At 39.1% G+C, this 24,363-nt stretch overlaps 1 protein-coding gene across 3 annotated transcripts in view; it reads right to left on the bottom strand.

The window, feature by feature from the left end:
• Positions 1-24,363, bottom strand: part of LOC106920692 (pleckstrin homology domain-containing family G member 1) — a 64,064-nt gene that overhangs the window by 23,552 nt on the left and 16,149 nt on the right. Inside the window, exons 1-2 of one of the 3 annotated variants that reach the window (XM_014991859.2) lie at positions 18,931-19,170; positions 1,130-1,671 (exon numbers count right to left, since the gene is read on the bottom strand). In XM_014991859.2, the coding sequence (XP_014847345.2) occupies positions 1,130-1,522 (393 nt within the window). In that variant the 5' untranslated portion in view covers positions 1,523-1,671; positions 18,931-19,170. Of the gene's footprint in view, positions 1-1,129; positions 1,672-11,491; positions 12,014-18,930; positions 19,171-24,363 lie in introns of those variants that run through there. The other 2 variants (XM_014991858.2, XM_014991857.2) reach the window with 2 other exon arrangements.

Below are 24,363 nucleotides of genomic sequence, written 5' to 3' on the forward strand. Positions count from 1 at the left end.
GAAAAGCAGTGCATGTGTTTGAAGTCCACAACAAAGAAACTGAACATAAGCACAACATTCAGAAAGGAATGGGAGGTAATGGGAAAGAGTGCTAGCTTTGATGCAAGCCACTACACCCAGTCCTCAACAAAGCCAGTTGAGCTCAGTCTTCAGGCGATGTGTATTCTTGCAGTTCAAAGCCAACAACACTAAATGAGCCCATTTGCTTGAGTGTGTATGCATACAACCGATGTGTGCCAGCGAATGCAGGACAAAGGTACAGGGTGTCGTATGACTGGACCCATCCCCGCCCACACAGGTGACCTTACAGATTTCCTGCAGGCAACAAGCTGATGAGCTCAAGTGTGTGAAAACCCCCCCCATAAAATCGAAAGGATGGGTTAAACTTCAACACACTGCTTGACACACAAAAAAATATTAAAAGGTTTTTCTTTTAAGCGAATTTATTCTTACTATTTAAAGGAAACCTACCATATTTTATCTTGTAAACATTAAAAGTATAAAACGTGAATAAATCATCGGCCTTCTCATTTAGTTTCAAAGTAGATCATTTTAAAAACACCATATCTCTTACAATGCTGATGACATACAACTTTAGAGTTCTATGGCAACTTGAGCTTTATCTACTAAAATTACTGAAACCTGGATCATATTTCAACAGGCCACAAATCCCTCCCCTGGCTCCCTGTTTGTAAAAGGACAGATTCAAGGTCTTGTTGATGGTCTACAGCTCTGAATTGTGTTGGGTCTCGGTACGGAGTCAGAATTTCTAGCCATGTATGTACCATGTAGGCTCCTCAGAGAGGCATCATCTTTTTCTATGCTGATCGGGTCTGGTACCAGCTTCCTCAAATGCTTAAGAGTCCAGAAACGTTCAGTTTCATTAAATCAAAACTCAAAATGTGATATTTACTGTAATTTTTCTGGATAGATCAAAGATAACTTAATCATTTCCATCATGTCTTTAACTTGCATTTTAGGGTTCGTCTTTATGTGATGTCTATTTGTTTTTCCTTATTCTTCTGATGTATTTCATATTCTGAATGCGTCATATCTCTGTCCTTTTGTTTTTTCCATAAAGAACTTAGAATTAATTTGTGTATGATGTTACAAATAAACACTAGTTTACCTCTACGATGCTGCGCAGGTCCTGAACATAGGTTCTCTCTGTGTCCAGAATCTCCTGCACCACCCGGTCCACATACGTCCTGGGTCCCTGCACCTGGCTCATCTTCTCTTGTACTTCTGGACTCAACTTGGGCTGTAAATGTTCTGTAGCAGTCTGTCTGCTGCCGTCTCCATTGTTTCCCTCATATTCCTCTTCGCATCCCAGCTGCCTGGCCGGGACCAGTTCCAATCGAATCGCCCCGGAGTCCTGGTCAGGGGTGACGGGGTTACATTGAGGGGCCGCGACAAGGGTCGAACGGCTGCCCAAAGAGCAGTGACTGTCCCTGGAGGAGGCGGAGGAGGACGTGGAGCTGTAGCTGATGGGTCGTTCGGCGCTGTCAGGAGAGGAGTCCATGCTGATGGCAGAGAAATAACGCGAGGAGGCGTGGCGGAAGGCCGGGTTGCGGAGGCAGCGTGCTGGGATGTCAACGGAGCTCAGGTCTGAGCCAGAGTCCGGGACTTCGGGAAGAGGAGGCAGCACATCAGGCAGGTAGCTATAATCGTCTAAAGAGAAAAAACAGAGAGGAAAAAAAAAGAACATTAGATTTAAGTCCAAAGGCCAAGCATTTTTCTTATTTATCCAGTTGCAGGCTTTGGTGAAACCTTTGCGGACTGTGCAGACTGAAAAATGGCAACTGTGCAACATCACAGATCAATGTTGCTGTTCATATTATATGGATTAGGATAAATCTGGGAATTATCACAAAAGCAGCAGTTATATTCCTGTCACTGTTTTGAAGTTTAAGCCAGCTTAGCAACCAAGAGGATGTGATGTCACACAACCATGTGATATAGGACCAAATGTCTAGTTCAGGTTTTACAGAAAGAAACCTGTGTAAGTTGCATTGTTTAACTTTTTAGTTTTGAGGTTAGAATTTTGGTTTCATATATTTGCCCTTTAAACAGCAAAGCAAGAGGTAGGTTTTAGTTGTCAAGGACGACTAAAAACCCCTATTTTTTTTTCTTAATTCTAGGAATAGAACACCAGGATTAGAAAAAAATATATAAAACTATTGTTTTGATACAGAGGGTAGTGATCAGATTATTCTTTATGAAAATTTAGTTAACTCATTGTGAATTTACCAGTGGGGAGGCTCTATAAATACATTGGTTACAACATCAGAGCTCCTTCATGAGGAGGGTATTATTGCACGTTAAGTCTAAAATTTTATTGGACAAAAACCTCTCAAAAAAATCTAAAAAAACCAAATATTTAGGCCCAACAAACACATTTAATATTCAAATTAAACAAAAACCAGTACCAGTGCTAATATGAATCCCTCTCTGTAATTGCAAGTGCTACTTAAACATCATTACAGGGCCTCCCTTTAGTAGCATCCTCATTCCTGACCACAGTTAACAGACGTTTACACTGACCACCCACCATATGTGGGCCACTTGGAGATCTACCATAAATCTCTCCAAAAGTGTTTTTCTTTTACAAAAAACAAAAACAAAAAGCCCAACAGTCGTCACACCACCTAGAAAATAAACATGAAGGGGACCAAACATTTCTGAATTCTAATTTGTTTGACCAAACAAGTGTATGGGTGATGATTTGCTTGAACACTGCACGCTAAGAGCAACCCATGTTATGAATGAAAGCTCTATTTCAAAGTTATGTGCACCTACAGTACTCTCTCTGGCATCTAGCCTGTGTCAATCTGGTTCACAACAGAGTCCGTTTGCAGAAATTCGTTAAAATACTGTTTTACCAACCTCCAATGGCCATTACATTCGGTCTAACTGAAGTAAACTTTAACATCCAATGTTTCAAAGCAGAAATCACTTCTCAAAAAGGCCGTTACTGGTGTACCAGCAGCTGCTGTGTTGTGCCAACAGCGACATCCAGGAAGATCATCAATGCCAGCAGCAACAGCTCAACCTTTCTCACTTCAAAGCATTTGAGATCACAGGTTCAGGTTCAAAACATGAAACTGAGGACCAGCTCAAAGAATCCAGCTCCATATCCGCGCTCTCCCTTTTCAAAACAGCCCGTCATTTTGCCACAGCAATGCCTGTTTTCTACTTGGGCTGGTCTCTGATAAGCAGATCACGGACTGGACTCAACACGAATATTAAGAAGCTGAACCCAAATCCATTATGACGCTACGAGAGACTGTCTAGTAAAAACCTGAACTATTTTACAGATGATGATTAAGGCTGCGACAGACTGGCGACCTGTCCAGGGTGTACCCTGCTTCTCGACCGAAACGTTTGCTGGCGATGGGCACCAGCACCTCTCCCGACACCCCACTAAGGGACAAGGGTGTACAGAAAATGGATGGATGGATAATGATTCAGGATTCTTTATAGTTCTATTCCCCTGCCAAGAAAAGCAGGAAGGAACTCCAGTGTCTCAAGACTTAAGTGGGATGAAGTGTTAGTTTCCCTCTGACAAGTTTGGAAAGGATTTACTGCTTGTTTTTGTGTCCTCCAAATGTTTAAACCCCAGCCCTGACCCACTTTCTAACAATTAAAGATCAGAAAGAACAACAAATCTGTGGAGTGAATCAACAACGCACATAAACACAAACAGACGTGGCTTTTCAGTAAGCCACACTCTGCTTTCATGCACACAATGCACAAAGAGACAGATTAAGTTGCACTCTGTGACTTTAATGGGCAAATACCCATTTCCTTTGTCGTTTGACAAATCTTTCAGTGCACGTTTCACAAGAAATTATTTACTCCACAATCCATACCAAAGCTGATTATTTGATGGTTCCATCACCAATGGTTCTACGTTCAACTAGGTAGAGCGTACAAATCTGTGAATCCTGCACATGCAGACTGAAGTGTGAGCACACAAAAAACCCAAACACCACAGAGATGTTGCCCCATCTTATGTTTGCCCTGCTCCTCATTCCCACCTTTCAGCTTCATGTTTGGGGCACACCCTGTCCGTTTCCTGGGTGAACAGGCTATTTTCCCCTCTCACACATCAACCAGTCTGACCTCAACGCACACATACACAAGCACAGAATAAAGATGACCAGGATTTAGTTACCTGCTATCCAGATTATTTTCAACTTGATCCATGTAAATTATCTCTAATTATGGTCCTAAGTATGCAGGCTGGGACTGTTTCTGCTCTGTGCGTGTGTGTGTGTGTGCGCGCGTCGTTGGTCTCTGAATGTGCACGTGAGGATTAAAGATTGTGTGCGAGGTCGGCGTCTCCTGCCAAAGGAGGGAGTGAATACAGCGAGTGTCTGAGCAACCTGGCATCAATCTCTGGCTTTCATTGAACTCAAACAAAGAGCGAGGATTTCATATGTTCGACATTAGGCCCTTATGAAAGGCAAACACCGACAGCCAGAAAGAAACAGACGGAAGACTGGCAAACGGTAAACAGAGTACAAAAGGCGGAAGCATTTATTTTGATTATAATAATGTGTACAAATGGATTAAGAGAAATGTTTTATGAGAAGCCACGAGGAAATTATGTTGGTCAAGTATGTGGACTTTTCTCTAGAGTTTATTTAACTTAAATATAGTAAGTGACAGTGACAGAAGTAAATAATCTTTCCACTCCATATACTTAAAAAGGTTACTGCATTAAACAAACTGATTTAGAAGAAAGTTTGTGCATGAGAAGATAGAAGCCATATTTAGTATGAAAAAATATCAAATTTAGAAATGGCTTGTATAAGATGACGTCTTTAAACTATTTCTGTATTTTTAGTCAATCCATTTAACATTTTAGCACAATGCTGACATTACAGTTCTAATAAATGGCCATAGGCCTCTGTCAGATTGGAGTTTTGCTGTTATTTTTAGAATGTTAATCAAATATGAAAAATAATACAAACATCAGAAAACTGAAGGTCAGGGGTTGCTAAAAATAAGAAGTCTAACTCTCGTTGACAACTTTTAAATCTGGCATCATATTAAAACTGCATTTAACATTTCTTTGTTTTTTATGGTGTAGTGAGTCTGAGAAGCATACTGTAGTTTGTAGAGGACTATATTTATCCTGTTGGCAACCACCCAGCCAACCAACCTGGGGGAGAGACGATGTTACCAACACAACACAGCATGAGGAGGGATGTGGCCAGACTTGTTAAGCAGGGCTTGCACCCCTTTTTTTTAACTGCTTGCGATTCTAGTTTGTTTTTGTTATGCAAATAATTCAGTGTGACATCACTAAAAAACAAAACTATTACTTCTTCAACAGACATTAAGAGGGGCATGTAGAAACTGATTTTGATTATATCACATTAAGGAGTTTTGCTGAAAACAATTACATGCGTGACTGCAGCGGTGCTGAACGATGAAACAGTTTTACACAAAACAGTCTCAGTTTCTTGCCATCAATATCTGATGATCACGAGAAAACATGGTTTTCTCTGTATAAAAAGGCTGTCGCTTTGACTAAACATGAGACTGATGTCTCCAGATAAAGAGATAAACATCTTGGTTGTCGTTATATAACAGCAGGGTTAACTCTTGATCTTAAGGGAAACATCAGAGTTCACACCTGCAGGCGCCGTTACTGTTGACGTGTGCAAGTTCGCCCTGTTAAGCTGTAGTCATGAATTTTTAAAGCGTGCACCTAATTAAAGTTCAAAGCTCCCAAACAGTCAGTCTATTGACATTTCTATGATAGAAAATCTTCTTGCTTATAAAAGTCACTTTGTCATTTTCATCATCATTGTTAGCAATTCTCATCAAGACTGGTCAACGTATGCAACAAAAACACACAGACTCGCAAAACTAATCAGTTGTAGATCTGTGAACAGAGGTGCAGTGATTTCCCTTCCACTGGTGCAAGTCAGCCGGACAAGCCTCCCTACCAGTCCAGCTAAGTTTAATGACTCATGCCAAATTTAACTGGTTCACTTCAGTCATACTCTTTACAGCCACCTGAAGTGCTCTTTGTTGTGAAGTGGTAAGCAAACAGCTGAGAGCACTGCTCTCTGTTTACGGCCCCGGGGGCCTCACAAGTAGCTCAGAAAAGCTCTAAGAGTGCTTTGTAATACCCATCTCATGCAGTCTTTTAAACTGCGAAGTTGTTCCGCAAAAACATTACTTTATACACAAAATGTCACTGAGCAAAAACTGTTCCCAGTGCTTATTTGAAGTCAAGTGGCTTCCTTAATCACCGGGTTCCAGCAGGAAAAACACACCGACAATCTGTAGCATGGTGGCTCTAGCAACAAATCCAACACGTGATTCCCAGGGAGGATCCCTTGGCAAGAAAACACAGTCCATAGAATATCAAAGAAGGGAACTTCATCCTGTAAGGGTTGCCACTTGAGAAGATACCCACTTGGTTTGGCTACATCAGGAGACTCAAATGAAAGGGCAAGAGAGGAAACATTTTAGAGGCAGACAAATGCATTACAGAGACAGATGTGGAGCAAATGAAGTAACATGTCCTGAACTTGTATGCACAAAGGTCTGTGCTGAATTTGCATTGTAAATGCCCAAAGAACCATTGGGTTAGAAATGTATGGAAATGATCCACAGGAGACATTTAGGCACAAGATGAAACTGTGAGGAGCTTTATGATAACCTGCTTGTGCATTGTGCAGCTGAGAGCTCTCATCACTACTTTGGTCTGCAATTTAGGATTAAAATTACTATTGCACAAATCAGTGGCTAAGTGCTAGACGTATTAAAACAATGAATTCGCCTAATTTGTCAGAATAGAAAAAATGAATGCACCAGACCCTTGTTTTAAAGATAATCTGGATCGTTCAAAGATCAGCCATCTTTACTACATTTTATGTATCCACAGCCTGCATTAAAAATAAAACTAGTGGGTGCTTTTTAAACCCAGACTTTTTCCAATTCAAGTTTCAACTTCAGTGCACATCCTCAAAGCATCATAACTGTTATAAAAACAGAGAAATTTACAGAAATTATTTTGTGTCAAAGTCAAAAAATGACTAAAGATAAGCTTTTAATATAATTTAAGCTAAAAATGTCCATTCCACACACAACAGCATTTGGCACCTTTATGAGAACTAAATGCAGTAATTAGATCCCCATTTCTCTCTGGCTACACTGCAAGAAAACTAAGAGTGAAACTGATTTTCTATAAACAAAGGATAACAATATGGAAGAAAAACATTTCAGATGCAACAACCCTGATCTTCTCATGAACCTTCAAGCTGCTCACAATTTTCTTGCCATTTCAGGAAGCAAAACGCTAGAAGACACTCAATTCCTGATTTGAAATGCTGGGACTTTACCATTGTACAAGCGTTTTGATCTAGATTTTATTGCGAGAACATTTTAAATTATTTGGATTCTGATTTGAGCTTCTATGACAGTCATGGAAACGATCAAAAGCTTTATAGTGAAATTCTTGTAGCCGTTTTCAGATGTTGCAGCGACTTCAAACAACAATCACTTAAATGAAATTCTTCAAAGAAACAGGCAGTTTCCAAAAACCTTTCAGCTTGCAGGAAAATCCCAGTCACTACTTATAGATGGTGGTTTTTCTGAATGACTGAAAAATGTTCCTCTTTGCTGTAGTTGCATTCACAAAACAGAATAGAAACATATGACAAAACCTCTATTAGTCTAATTAAACATCTGACAGTCAAAGCTAGCCAAAGACTGAAGTAATCTAACAGCTTTTTATGAAGATTAATTTACACATGCAACCGAGTGTAATGCATCAGAGAAAACAAAACCATAGTTCTGAGCTGCATCTTAGTGGAGAGAGGTCAAGACATTAACCACACCAACAAACTAAATGACTTTCCCTCACAGTTATTTCCATAAATTATCCCGTTTTGCTCACTCACACCTTTATAATACGCTCACATACCACTCATAAACTGACTTCCGATCCTTTTCTCCCTCCCTTCCCGTCATTCTTTTTCTCCATCAACATATTTTGTTATGAAACTTAAAACACATCTGGCATTTCTCGACAGGAACCTTGCCAACTTCACAATTCAGCTTCCACCAGACATTCCTTTCAGTCAGACCATGCCTGTTCTTTTCTATTTAGGAAAATAACCATAGGCCAACCTGTACATAATGTGGGTACTGACCACCACGGCCCATGTTCACATTTAGGTGCAGTCATTTTATTTATTTTTTTTTCCTTTTTCTCTCCTCGGGCTCTTTTTGCTTTAGGGTTAGGTTATTCGGTAAATAATGACACTTTTAATGCAAAGTTGCTCTAAAAGTTCATTAAAAGTAACAACTTTGCATTAAATTATCATAATTTACAAAATCATGCAAAGTTGGCACTTTTAATGCAACTTTTAGAGCAACTTTGCCAAATGACACTTCATGACAACTGTCATAAACATTCATAAAGACTTCTTTATGTTCATGACAGATGTGTCATGTTTATGACACTGTCATGTCAGTCTTATGCACAACCCTTCAAATAAAGTCTTACCAAAGGAAGCAAACAATAAGATTTCCATTTTTATTTCTTCCAGTGATGGTTGCGACTTGGTTGCTTTTGCACACTGTGATTGGCCGAGCTTCCCATTATGAGCAGTTCCCGACAGCGACTTTCTGACAGCAGCTTAAACACCAAATGGATTTACTGTTAAGTACAGGAACATCCTTAAATTTCCAACCAGCCTTTGCAAGAAAAGGAGGGATCCCAACAAAAAAACGAAAAGTGTGAGCACGAGACAGGATTTTACTGACATTACTCAAAGTTGCTTGCAAGATTTTGTTTATTATACGGTATGCCTTCCAGATGGCAACTCAATCTTTGACAGTCCTGTGTACTTCTTGCTAGAAACTCAAGAACTTTGAACGGATAACCGAAACCAGTTGCAATGCCGTCGCCTTTGTTTTCACTTTGGCAGCGTCTTTAACCCCGGGGACATGAGTAGCTGTGAGTAAGAGAGAGGAATGAGGGGTAGATGTCCCATAGGAATGAAAGTAGGAAGAAAAGATGAGAAAGAAGGCCGAAGGTCAAACACCACCCACTCCCATATTTTTTCCTTTCCTCCATTTCCCACTCAACATTTTTTTTTCTGAATTCTGCCTTTTGCTTCAGCCCAACCAATCTACCCAGTCAAGCACTAACTTTATAACAGTACATCCTAAAAATTTTACTTAATAGCACAAGAATTTTACGCTTTGAAACCTTGTCAATCTTCAACTTCCCATTTTCCTCATATTCCACTTCAGATCTGTCCCCATTTCTAATAGAGACATAGCCTTGATCGCAACTGACGCTAAAGACCTTAAAGTGTCGCTCTGGATTTCACACTGCAGCCCAATTAATGCAGCGAGGAGAGGCAGACGAACGCAGGGCCCAGAGGTTAGACACATACAGACAGAGGGGGAAACATAGGAGGCGGGGTTTCCACTGAACTTACTGCTAGACCAACAAAGAAATGCGCGGGTTTGGGGAATATACTCAAATGCGAATGTTGCATGAATTGCTGGAGCAAAGCAAGAGGAGGTAGAAGAGAAAACATGCTTAAAAAGGCTCTAATATAAACCAAAGTAAACACAGTGGACACCTGGTGCACCAATTAACAACTGCATTTGTCTCCTGAAGTATAAACACTCATCATAACCACAAGATGTTTACAGTAAATATGCGCACGGGTTAAACGGATCGCTTGGGATGTTTAAAGCTAGTTTCTATTTATAAACAGTTTAATTATCTGCAGTGTATTGCTCTCCTTGCATTTTCATTTATTTTAAATCCAGATTAACTGCAGCAAAGGGCTAGTCCAAGAGGGGCTAAGACCAACTCAGACGCCTAATGTCTTAACTCCAATTTCAAAACTGCAAAGTTATGAAAACATCGCCTTGTGACCTTTTAAATCTTTATTTACACAGAAGTTGGTGATTATTTACACTGAGGTTGGAGGCGGTGTGCCACCAATGAGCGTCCTGCGTGAAACCGATTGAGATTGGAACATGTAAAGTATCACAGAAAATGTCCGATGTAAAAGGAAAAATTAAAATAAACAATGCTCAAGCATATTTTTTTATTTTTACACTTTACTATTTATGTCAAACTTGACACGTTATATGCATCATTCTCAGAACATGTTTTACACAGGAAGATTATTGGTGGCGTACCGCATCCCAACCATTTCCTGTGTAAATATTAGCTTGTTTTTAACTCGCCCTCCATTGCAAATCAAAGGTTTAATGGTTCATAGTGTTAGCATAAAATAATTGGATGTTTCTGAAATTCAGGGTTCTTTAAAATAATAGAAGTCCCCTTGGTCTTTGCAACTGAGACTACTTGTCAATTTCAGCTTTCTGATCCAAAGAATATGAATTTACATTAAAGTCATTATGAGAGTCATCCACTGTAGGTAAGATACTAACTGATTGTTACAGTTTAACACAACTCCATCTCACTGCGCTATCCCTTTAACATAAATCTGGGCTTTCATTGCCTCATAAAACCTAAGCAAACACATGCTTGCAGCTAGTGGACTAATTAACAACAACATTTTCACATAATAAAGAGAACACACTCAACAAAGCTGCAAAACATTTCAAATATAAACCCCCCCTATGAAAAATAAAGCGTCCAAAGATTTCTTTGCGTTTTTGACACCACAGAGACAACACTCAGGAATGTGCAGTGTAGTTATAGTCGAGTAGCTGTGGGAGAAGAATCCTCCCGCATGCTGTCCCTATTTTCAGACACCCACAGTCCTGTACTCGCCCATGAGACACCCATGTTCACACCCTTCAGTCTTGCTTGAGACTGTGGCATGCTAGCCTAAATTTCTGAATGGAAAAAAACAACAACAAAAAAGTCTTATACAGCTGGAGCTGCAGGGTGTCATCCGTGGCCCCTCAGGTGAGAGACTCTAAAAGTAGGAACTTTTAAGGGATCTCATCACCACCCGCCTCCCCCCCCCTCCCCCTGAGCCATGTGCACTTATGTGTTTTGGATGGGCACCCTTCCCTCCCCGCGGACATGCAGAGTGGGAGGAGAAATACGGAGTACTCCATTGTCTCCAGCACCTCGAAACCAAAGACTTTGCGCTAAAAAGTAATTATTCCCCCTCCTCTTCTTTTCTGCTTCATACCCATTTGCAGCCTGCTGCCAGCTGCTGCCCTTTGAGGCTCTAAATTAGGTCACAGGCTGCCGAATGGCATCTCAACATGCAGCAAGAGGGAAGCAACATGTTTAAGATTTGTTAAAAAAATAAACCAAGTAGTTCACAGAAATTATGCACTTAGGGCGATTTTGTGATAGCAAAATTTAATATAGTGTAGAAATTTACAACTAGTGTATAATGTTAAAGCAAACCGTCAGGCATAGAAATCAAGTCTCATCACAATAGAAACATGTTGATACCCATTTAAGAAAATAAATATATATTTTATAGCTGGACATTTCCGTTCTTACCAGTAGGCATTGTGGCTTGGCCCTTCTTCAGATGAAATGATGACAAAATGTTTCTCAAAAGTGATGGCGAGAAAGTTCAGAAGGAAACAGGATTTCCACAGAAGGTCACATATCCAGATTTTTACAAAAAAGTATTCCTAGCAGTTCCAGGGGGGAAAAAAATCCTTAGATTTTCTTAACTCTCCAAAGCATTGTGATTTTCTTTAATTTTCTTTTCTAGAAGTTAGAGTGCGGTCTGGTCCTAAATAGAAAAGTTTTCTTCTGAACTGACTCCTCCAGGTCTTTTCTTTCGCTCTCTTTAGCTTGCCAAGGATCTCCTCTGCCTGCTTCTGTCTCTAAAAGCTTCCCTCCCTTCCTCTCTCTCTCCTGCATCCACGGCGTGCATGTGTGTGTCTCAAAGTGTTCATGTGTTTGCATTGGAGTGCGTGCATGTGTGTGTCATAGTGAATGGCCTCTGCTCTCTCATGCTCCCCTCCCTGCTGTGTATTCCCCTCCCCCTTGCTCCTCCTCTCGCTCTCCAGCAGCAATTTACAAGAAGACGGGAGTCCCACAATTTGTGCGTTCTTCGCTCCTTATTTGAGTTCATTTGTCTTTTTGAGATTTTGCCGTTTCATTTGAAGTCAGATCAGGCTTAAGGTGAATTTTTAGATTTCTGCCTAAAAGTTTGTGCAGCAAGAAAAAGTTTTTAGGTGCATTTTTTGCACACTCGGAGAGCAGCTGAACCCTTGCTGCTGCTGCACAACTGCATGGGCTGCACACTGATCCACACTTCACAAAAAGGAGAGGGGGTTATGAGTGATCAATAGGCTGCGAGTCGGCTTGGACAAAAGCTCCTCATCCACTGAGAGAAACCGGACTGCTTTTTGTGTTGCAGATTAGAGAAACACCAGCACAGAATGATCACAAAACATTCCCAAAAAGAAGAAGGCCAAAGAAAAAAAGTTTTTTTTCTTTTTAAATGATTAAACTTAATAAAGCTGTAGCTCAAAAACCTTGTAGGATTTAAAGATGAGCTAATGTCGATATATTACTCAAAATGATGTTAATAAAGCATTAGCTGCTTTGATGAGAATGTCCTTTATGCGTTTCTTTAGCGTTGAGCCTTGCTTCAATTTTAGTCCAACTTACAAAACAACCAAAAGGTTACAGAAAGCAAAATGGAATTGCACTCGCATTGCAAGAATTCAGAAAAGGTAAAAGTTTACCGTTTGGAGAAATCGGGGTTTCCTCCAGTGTTTTATAAGTCTGGCGGGCCACCAGGCTTTACTTGTGCCCCCACCAGGAAAATCATTATTCAAGTATTTTTAAAATGTTTGCATTTTTTGAGATTTTATAGCTGGTGTTCAGGTATTAATCATCCAATCTTTCAATAGCATATGATTATCAAGTGATATTTTAAAATTTCCTGTCAACTTTAAACATTTCTTAACTCAAAAGCACAACGGGCTTGACTGACTGCCCTAGCCGGCCAACCACCGGGCTTAGCAAGTTTTCTAGGAGAAACCTTGAAAATAATAAAAAGTAATAACAGAAAACAGACTTATTCTTTGACATCATTCTAACACAGAAAAAAGGAGTTAATATAAAATATTTGCTGTGAAAAATAGTCTGACTATTTGTTTTATCTACATTCACCATTTTGATTTGTGCTGATGACTGATCCATCCTCTTAAATAGTCGCATAGTTAACAGGAAAAGGCTACAATAAATCAGGACAGACAGAGTGTCATCAAAATGACACATGCCAGACACCCAATCCTCAGTCTCGTACACCAAAGCAAATGTGTTGACTATTTGTTTATCCCACCCCATAAAGACGAGGACTGGTCACAGCAGGAAAGGGTCCTGACAGTCTTCTTTTTTTTCCTAACTAGTGCCATTACATAGATCCCCCCTGGACGACCATCACGACCTCCCTCTCAAACGGTCAGAGGATCCATTGACCCACGAAGGACCTCAGTCTGAATCCAAACGGTTCACCTGCAACCCCCTCTCTTCTGAAATACACACACACACACACACGCAGGCCTTCTATAATGAGTACCACAAGCTTAGCAAACACACACACGGATCTTCAAAACTCCTCAGCTCGCCCAAGCGTGAACTGTTGAGGACATAAGGCTACAGCAGAAACCCCTTATCTGATGACCTGTGGCTGCTCTCAAAGCCTCAACTCCTTGATTATTGAAATGATACTAAACTCATTTCATAGGAAGAAACTAAGAACTTTGATGCATTTTCTGGTGTAAAAAGGGAATTAATTCAGAGTGATAAATTTAAAAAAAAAGGTGAAAAAAAATGTAGAATTTGATAAATGTTTTCTTTATGTATAGCAAGGGTTGGGCATTTATTGTATCGTTTATCGTGATATATTTCTTGAATTGCCATGATAAATTCCAATTAATGACGTTTAACCTCCACATAACTGTATTGTTATGTACAATACAGGGACTGTTAATTTTACTATTTTCACCACTGTTTGTTCAATGAGAGCATCAGTAAATATCAATAAGTTTGAACATATGACTAAATAGGAATTACAAATAGGAATATTTTTCAAGAGCAGTCTTTGTGTTTGTAGGACTATGAAAGTCACAGTTTCTTCAAAAAAGTACAAAAGTTTGTATTATCATTGTTGTTATCTCAACATACCACAAAATACTGTGATAAAACCATATTAAACGGTTGACACCAAATTATTTCTACCTCTGGTACCTTATTTATTTCCCTAAACAATACTAACATTGCACCATTTTCTACAGCTCAACACCAGAGTTGCGTTCCTTCAGCTTCTCATCCTTCACCACTCGGTAATTTCCTCAACAGGATCTCAAACACTGCCAACAAGCGAAAACAAGGCAGTTGGATCCTTTGAAGGAGGCAAACATCCTTAAACTGGGTTTCCTCATCCAGAGGAAGAGCTGAGGTTTTTATAGTGTATAGAAATTTTAACTGCATGTTGTCAGATTGTCATGATTACAAAACAAAGACATTCACTTCCCCACTCACAAAATTTGTTTTTCCAAAAGTATTTCAGCCCCTTGTATGGTCAAAACCAACTCTGTTTCCTTTCCATTTTTACTTGTACACTGAACAGAGAAGGACTTTAAACCCACAGAGAGGCGGAGAGCTAATTTAAAGCTCATTACTGCAGTTGACAGTATGTGTGAGTGACCGTGTTTGCATTCGAGTGTGAAATCAGGACCCAACCGCAGCGCGCAGTCAGACAGCTTCTTCAAATTTTCAGTTTATAAAGGGAGGTTAAGTGTTTCTGTGGTAACAAGAGAAGTGTGAATATTAAGAAAAAAAGCATCCGGAAAGCGAGGGAGACTGTGACTAATGGCAGGGATTTGTGGGTGGAGGGGTCATTTATATATGGTTTCCCCCTCCCTCTGTGATGCTGTCATTACTAAGATGGATCATCTGAAAAAAAATACACAGTCCGTCTTTATCTTCACTGATTCTTTTAAGTGTTGCCATCACTCACAGCTTTTCTTTTTGCAACCTGACATCTGAATTAATCAACTGTTTAATCTGTTTGAGATTGAAAAAGCATTCCTTAGTTTGTATTACTGTAGACAACAAACCAAACACACAGTCAGTAAAGGTAAAAGATAAAGCAAAAATTAAAACAGAACCATAGGTACATTTTAATCACGTTTTATAGGCTTGTGTAAAATCACCAGAAAAGACATGTTATTTGTCTTAATGTGAGCAAACTTCCCCTTGCTGCTAAGTGCCAAGTCCACTAAATGTAAACAAACAGCATTTTGCAGAACTTAAGTTTTCAGCTGCTCAAAACAAACATGCAATTTCTTCTTTTAATTCTTATTTATTCAACATCACACCATGACAACCTGTCCAGGGTGTATCCTGCCTAACTGAGGAATGACTGCCGGAGATGGGCACCAACTCAACGACCATGCAACAATAAGCAAGCACCCATAAAGTAATACTTCCAAGTAGACCTTGAGATTTAGTCAAAACTGTTTCTTTTTTTTGTCAATGTATGTTTTCAAGTGCTTTAAATGGTTCAAATTTAATGAGAAAATGTACCAACACATCACCCCTGAATACATCAACATAAGCTCAGCAGACATGAAGTTCCAACAGGTGTTTGTTAACAGCATACCTGTCAAGTCTCCCATTTTGGCTGGGAAACTACCATATTTTACTCCTGCTTCCATATTAGTATTTTCCTGTAAATTTCCCATATTATGCAGATAACCTCTGAGCTTAGGCACCCCCTGAATGGTCGCCATGGTTTATCCAAAGATTTCTCAAGAATGCAATAAAGTTTTGGTGAGGGAATAACATTACAATATGAAATGAAGTTTAAAATATATATATATATGATTATGTAATAACACACATTTTCTCTTTTTTGTTCCTATTAGGGCCACCTCGGGATTTTAGCTTCATTATTTGCAGCTAACGTAACATGATGCTAACTAGCTTCTAATTATGTATTACTTAGAGCTGTGAAGTCAGAACCTGGATCTAGGATCATACCTGACCTAATTCTGACTTTACATTGTGTAAGTCATAAAACCAGTTTGATTTGACAATTCCTGTGCATAGTGACCAAGCCAACTATTAGCCATCCAAACTGATATGAATTCTCTTTTGTCATCTTTCTTTTCAATGCTTGCCAAAAGTGGTGGTCAGAAGAAGGATTCAGTTGATTATTTTTGTAAACGTGATTGATCACAGATCTGCGTCCACTAAAGTGCAGTTGCAAGACTTTTGCAAAACTGCCCAGCGTTGGAGTGGATGGATGAAGAGCAGGTTTAGCTCATACAAATTATATTTCTTATTTCTGTGAACTCTACATTTCACAACTTGCTTTAATACTAATTTCCTTTCATTTCCATATTTATGAGCATTCCAGACTCCTGGACGGCATTCATTCTGGCTTCAGCTGTCCACTTTCAATGCCAGGACAAGTCCAGGAATTTCTAAGTTCTACAGGCCAAAACAACCTGACTGCAGTTAAAGCTTATGTAAGAGGAGGAGTACCTCCAACTTTGCAGGACAAGCAGCCAGGAACACAAAAAAATTATTTCCCATTCTAGCAGACTAAACATCAATAGCGACAAAGACAAACACTTTAGCAGCTACGCCAACAAAGTAACAGGAGGAACAGCTGTAGCTAATGACAGAGCAGGGTGGTACCACGGCTAATGCAGAACCTGGGAAAAGTATTTAAGATACAAGTTAAAAGTCTACAGCAAGGTAGGTGTGAAGTGTGGAAGATAAATAATGAGCAATGGACAAAGAAGCAGAAACACATATGGGCTACCATTAGACCTGTTGCACAATACACAAATCATGTAATAAATTAAAATTAGCTTAATTTCATTTGTACAACTTGCAGTTTTTAGCTTCTCACTCTACTAAAAACAGGATGATAGTGCTAGCTCTTTTGCTGAAGGACAGTTTTGTTTACAGAGATTTCATAATTCATTTTATTTGTTGTTTCTGTCATTCATTTTGTGCATTTAAAATGTCTTCAAGTTCCAGTGTCAAATGTTAGAATTTAAAGTTTTTTGATATTTCAGGAAAATTTGTTATTGTAACAGGAGTATCTGCCATGTTTTCTGTAATTGTTTCATGAGGTTTAATGTCCTCTTCATTAAAAGAAGAGGGCATTAAAAAAAAAAACAAACAAAAAAAAAACAGCAAATTATTGCATTAAGCCACTAAAACAATAGTGTATTAGGGCGGAGGGTAACAACCTGCATGAGTATACACAGTCATTGTGTGCAGGAGCATGTGTGGCGGATATATGGAGGAAGCTGTGTTTGGCCTCAGATTAGAATACAGGACTGGGGTCCCACTCCAGGAAAAGAGACCAAAGAGGGGGAATTTTTTCTCCATTAGGGACATACACTCACTGGCCATCTTATTAGGTACAACTTTTCAAATACGAACAGAAAGTGAGCCAGTTGCATTTCAACAATTCAGTGCATTACTTGCTGAAGTTTTAGCACTGGATTTGCAAAGAGAAGGGATTTAAGTAATGTTGAACAAGGCACAGTTGTTGCCAGACAACATTCTTTTTTTTTTTTTCTAGAAACAGACAATCTAGTGGGATTTTCATGCATTACCACTGCAGAGAAAGGTTGGAAAATGAGAAAATATCTTGTGAAAGGCAAAAATACTTTGTTGGTATCTGAGATCAGAAGAGGATAGACAGAATGGTTCCAGAAAAGGCAACAGAAGCTTAAACAACTCGTTTCAAACAAGGCACCGCTAATATGATCAATGAATGCACTCCTGTCAGGTAACAACACACCCAATTAGAGTTCATTTTAGCTGGGACATTTAGACAGGGTCAGATGTAGAACAAACATGAAATCATAAATGTAGCCTGCCTTGTAGCAGTAACTGAGCACAATTAAAGATGCCACAACCTACCCAATTATTGTTGACGACCCTTTTATAAACAGTATTCCCACCAGTCAATGCACCGTGCTAGAAAGCTTGCATCGTCTTCAATCTGACACCATTTGGTTGCCCAAAAGTAGATGTAAACATGCATTTCTTAAATTGCTTGTGTTTTTAAGTGCAAGCCACACATTACGTTCAAAGAAAAAAAAAATCTAAATGCAGGTTAGATAAGAACAATGTTATCTCTTAAGAGCATCTCATCTCTTCAAGAATGAGTTTCCTTTTATTTATAAAGAACTTTTCAAAACCTGTCAAACAAGTAAGCATCATTGCACCACTGTGTTGGGGTGATAAAGCAGTCTCTACGATATTGTATCTAAATTTATGACCCTCAGAAAGCTGGGTGCTCCACTTAGGACTTTCTCAAATGAGGACACCCCACACAGGAGAACACACACATTTGTGCACTCCTACACAAAACACTGCAGGCAAGAGTATAGTGTCATTGCAGTAACCTTAAAAATGAAACGATTCATCAACCAGGTATATAATAATCTCACCTAATCAAACTTTACCTGTGTGGATAAGTCTTATTGGTTAATGCTGGGACTCATTGCACGTTCAAGTAATATCTTAAACGTTAATATATTTTTTACAACCAAAACATTTTAAGTTTGTTTAAATTAGAACTTCTACTACAAGACCAACATTGATCCAACATCATTTTAATTGCCTGGTCCTCAACTCTTCAAACACATTTTAACAAGTTTTCCAGGCTTAAAAACAGACTGCAGAAGTTGCCAAGTACGCAAAGGTGCCATTAGACTTTTGCAAAATTGAAACTTTAGGGTGTGTAATTGCTGGTCAGACTTGGTTTGGCAGGGACAACATCTGCAATTATGATTAAGTAAAGACCTGGGCTCTTTTAGCAAGGAAAAAGCTTGCATGTATGAGCTAATATCCCAGCGTACAACCTATTTTACAGTTTAACATTTACTGATGACTCTACAATTCCCTGCAAGACAGAGACACAACCTGCCACTCACCTCTGAGAGACCATTCTCACAGGTAGCCTTTTTTCAGTTGCTTGTATCCCAGTATCCTTTCGCATGTTAGATCCATGTCCGACAACCTGAAAAGTTTCAGTATAAGGCCAAATGATTTAAAGAGGTAGTAGTCGCTGTTGTCGTCCCAGACCTCTACAATATGAGGTCAGCTCAAAGAGAAAGAGACACTGAAAGGAAAGCAAAGGGGGGACAGATGGAAACAACGCAACAGAACTGACTGCCCACTGGGAGAGGAGGGGGAGTGAAGAGCTTGCACATCCAAGCAGCCCACTTCCTGACCAATTAGTGCTGCAAAACTAGTCTCTCCCTCTCCCTCTCTCCACTTTTCCAAATGGCCAGTTGCTCTATCCGTCCTCCCTCACTTTGCCGAGCGCAATCGCTTCAAGTACCTGGAGAGCTGCCAGCACTGCAGGTGACACAAGTGACACTGGAAAGCGCAAGAGGAGCTGTCACTGAAACTGTGACAACCTGCTGAGAGGCTAAACGGCAGATGAGCAGCGGTGACGAACTGTTAATGTGAAATAACAGTGATTAGCAGTAAAGAGGAGGGTGACGGGTGAGGGAAAAAAAGTGACATTTATGCAAAAGAGGACTACACACAGATGAGCTGTCTCGTCTAACCCCAAAAATACACCAACAAGTGGGTCGCACTGCCTGCAGTTGTCTAACCAACTTTCATATCCACATGCCTCCGATGCAGACATTTGTTTCTGGGGGAGAGGTTAACTTGACTACAAACAACAAAAGTACACATTTCATGAACCCATACGTAGCAAATGGCCATGAACGTATAACTTATTTGGTCATTGTTCTGCATCCTAGTGGGGCAGGAAAAAGGAAAGTCCCTTCTCCTGGAGCCAATGGCAGTTCCTGCCCTCTGGTAGCAAGGCTTCCTGAGATTGATAAAGCGACTCCTGGCCCTGTCAGCACAACTTTCTCACTTGAACGTTTTCACCGTCTTTTCCAGGGAAAACAAAACTGCAAGTGCCCCTGGAGCAAAAACAGATGGTGGGAAACACTGGCTTTGATAAGAAAACTACACAGCTTGCTCTAATGCCCTAATTACTTTTTGAGTGGTCAATCTTTTCGAGGGAACTCACTCAAATGAGGGGTGACTATGAAAACAAAATGTATGTGGGTTAGAAACTGACTGCAAATGTCATTCCCTGGAATATTTCCAATAGTAATGGATCTTTTAATGCAGGATTGTAGTCTGCCTGATATTGTGTTAACCATGAAGTCTGTGTGAATTATTAATTTTCATCATGGTCAGACAGACTGAAATTGAGCCCCAGCTATAGATTATATTTGTGCGAATAAAAGGCCAAACAGCTCCTACAGCACTTTGACAGGTCAATTTTGACAATGAAATAAAGTATTAATGGCTGACACCTTTCACAACTTGTATTTAGCTTTTATTCTGTGAAACTTAACCTAGCTAACTGGGCTAGTTTTCTAAAATATATATATTCTTCAAGAGGCTTGCTTTGATATACAGAATAATCATTACCTTTACAGCAACTTTATTTGGTTGGGTAAATATTTAGAATCAACTTATCTACAAAATGTTTAGGGTGAATATTTGTTTTTAGTCTGGGGATTTATCTTTGTTGTTAATGTACAACATTTTAATTAACTTTTAAGTAGCGAGCTGAATTCAGTAAAGTGCAGTTACAGTTTCGTGTCATTTTTCAATCCATGAAAGGGACAAAGTTTAATGATGTCTTTCCGGTGAAAGTTTAATCTGCATCCTTTTCAAATGCTTTAAGAACAAATATTAAGCACATGATGTCACATGGTAAATCTAACTGGGTGACTACTAAAGGAAACAAGTCATATCCTATTTAGCGAGGTGGTTCTGTCCATACCAGTGAACTAATCCACAAAACATTTGTATTTAGTCGAAAAGAATCGTTGATCTATTTTTTTTCTGTATTAGCTTTCGGACGCCAAGGTGTCATTGAAAGGATGACAGGTTTTATCCAAAAGGAGCAGAAAGCACAGAGAAAAAAAAAAAATAAAAATCCCAAAACAACAGGAAGGGTCCCTCCTCCTCCCATTTCCCGCCTATCTTCAGTGACTTGTTTACAAACGAGGACCAAACAGGACGTGACATAATTAAGCAGGTGAATCATGCTCACACGACGGCTTTTTCATTCTAACGTCACTAAAGGTTCTGACTGCATCTTCTCATCAGAGGAAATGCGACCGAGTCCATCATTTGTCCCCTTTGTTCAGAATCTTCACTACAGTGATCTCACTCTGACTGTTCCTAGCCGCTCCCGCCTCCACCCACACTTCACAGCTTTTAGATTTCATACGTGTCAACGAATGTGGTCAGTTTGTGCTCTGAATAATGATGAAGGTGGCAAAGAACATGGTAGTTTAATAGACACCAACTATAATCCAGGTGCAGTAGCAAAGTCTTCACATATTTTGAACATTTATACATGTCACATTACAACCACGAGCGTTAATTTTTAGGATTTAAAGTGTTGGTCCAAAACAAAGCAGTGCATAATTGTGAAGTGGAAGGAAAGGGAAACGCCCCGAGTCAATACTTTGTAGAACAGTCTTTTGCACATCACTCATCAGGACTTGATCCGTTTTTGAATGATAAAAGGATTTATGACAGTGTTCAATTTGCTCACCAAGTACATAACTTATGAAGAAAATTTTATTTTTTTATGGAATCAAAGTAAATGAGGCAGAATACACGTTTACAAATTTGTAAAATAAAATTGAAGACTGTATTATTTTCCGTCCATTTCACATATATATTTTCGACTTCATGCATATGTAATACCTTTTCTGTTATTATTGTATGCGCCACTAAAAATTAAGCTATCCGTTTAAGGTAATACCACTGAAGCAGGTGAATCGAGCAGGTGATGAGTAGTTTCCTAAATGCTGAAAATCATCCGTTTGTCTGAACACCATTTAAATGCTGCTTGAGCAGAGACGTGTGGATTTTATGTCAAAAGATGCATTCAGTTCTTTTCTGACATTTTGTGACACTTCTGTCTTCACTAAGTCAGTATTGCAACCATGTTGTAGTACACCAACTAGATTACAGTTGATGTGTTTTTTAAATGTAATAAAAAACAGTAGGTACAATGAAGTATCCAGAAGTTATCCGTATGAGGACTAGATGGTAACATGACTGGTCAAGCCCTCCAGGATTAAAGATGAAAAAGACATAACCTTCCTTTATTCATGAGAAATGTTTCTAGATCTGCAGTTGAAATAAATTAAATGAATGCAAGAACTTTGCTCTTTTGGAAAAGACTGGCAAGCAAAGAAATGTTAATGCACCCCATTGACTGTATGAGTCATACAATCTGGAAAAGATTATAGATTGTGCAGTTTCTGAAGACAAATACCAGAAGTTTAATGGCTGCTACTGTTTATGTGCAGCTTTAAAAGATTTTGTATTTAACTTTAATTTTACACTTCACATATTAATCCTATCAATTTTTCATGATATTAAATCAACTATAAAGAATTATGCACTCAATTTGTCAAATACAAACTGAAAGGTTGATTTGCACAACAGTGATTTTAGAAAAGAATCGTTACAACTTTGCATGTACAGTTTTGTGAGAAGCATTTAAAGACATCCTACAGTTTTAAAATATCAAATATATATTCATATTCCCATTATCTTAATGCTTAATATTAAATATTACTCTCGTATTTGTTTAGAATTATAAACAAAGAAGATATAAAAATATATATAAAAGGGAAGAAACTCAACCAGTTAGTGAAGTAGGAGCCTAAAAACACATCATTACTCAGACTGTGATAAAGTACGGAAGAGAAAACTTGTCTGTATTTTAACCACAGTCGGGGAATTGTTCCATTGCATTCAGGCGCCACTTTGTGGATAGTGGTGTCTGTGTGTGTGGTGATGTGGGTTTGAGAAGGATAAAGAGCCAGGAGTGCATACTGGCAGGTTCCCTTTGACCTGTGGGGGCTTTATATTCTCCCATATTCATATGGGGCTAATACTCTGCCTTTCCCATGCCAGCGCAAAACCCTGGAGGCCGAGCCCTCTCCATCCCTCTTCTCTCTTTGGGAACCTAAGATGTCAGCACACACAAAAGGGGCAATGAAAGCTGTCCAACTCAAGCAGGGGCCATTATATACAGTACCAAAAGAAAATTGCTCTTCTCCCAAATACTAAACCCTCTCTAAGAATCACCGATCTGTCATCCTCAACTGCATCTCCTTTTCCAGTCCTTCTCTTTGATTCAGTCTTGAAATTTCTTCTCCTCCTTCACTTTCTTTCTATCATGTCTTTCACCCCCTTTCAACTCCACCCCCATCCCCATAATAAAGTAAATTGTAGGTTTTGAAACCACCAAGTCCTAGATTAATTGTAAACCTTAGAGTGAACAACGCCAAATCTCCAGTGAGCCATCCAAAAACCAGACACGAAGATCCATGTAGGTCACGCGATTATAGCTAAAACATGAAACCCTGATCCTCTACAATTAGTGGAAAACAATGAAAGCTTCTAGAAAAGGCTTCTAATGTTTGTGTTAAGGCATGTTAAAGAGCACAGGATAAAAATACACACATTAAACCTACAATAATCTAGATTGGAGTCAACTTAATCTCTGGTATGCATCTATTTGTTTTATTTTTATTTTTTTTTAAAGAAAGTGTCTAAGATGACAAGTCAAAGGCTGTCTGAAGAAGGCTCGACTTATCTGGTCTCAACTAAAGCAAATATTTTCAAGTGCACTGGCAATGAAGGATTTTCTTATTTAAAACATAATTAATTTGTCCACAAATCAAGTAAACCTGTACTTGCATACTTGGAAAGTACATAAAAGTAAGGTTTATAGGGTTAAAAAAAAACATATGCATACTTAGAGTATTATCTTAATAAATTCATGCTCCAGTGTTTTGAAAGGAAGCTTCTGTCTGACCAATCTCTGGTGAATATGATGGCCTTGTGATACTGGTTTTGATGACAGAGAGAAAATATGAGGCGTTACTGTGAGAGCATTGAGACACCCAGGCTACAAATATCACACAGTTTAACTAAATGATGTCTGAACAGCTTTAGAGAAAGTAAAAGTAAGGGCAGATGATTCTGACATGTCAAAAGTTGACCCCCATATCACCAAATGGAAGATGGACCCCTTAAACAACACTGGAGGATCAACTCTACACCTGAATTGGCTTTAACCTAAATTTGAATAAGTCTGCAACATTTCATCTGGGCTAAAAACAAACATGCTTGGAGAACTTTATTATTTGGGTTTTCTGCATTCATTAATAAAAAGTCAAAGAAATAAACATTAAAACGAACTAAACTAATGATTGTGACGATAAAGGAAAATGCATAAACTGCAGAGAAGCACATCCAGTCCATTATGTTATAGTTTATGATTAAATGCT

This window comes from Poecilia mexicana, unplaced genomic scaffold (assembly GCF_051168715.1).
Source record: "Poecilia mexicana isolate PSO_F unplaced genomic scaffold, ASM5116871v1 scaffold_21, whole genome shotgun sequence".
NCBI classification, from domain to species: Eukaryota; Metazoa; Chordata; class Actinopteri; order Cyprinodontiformes; family Poeciliidae; genus Poecilia; species Poecilia mexicana.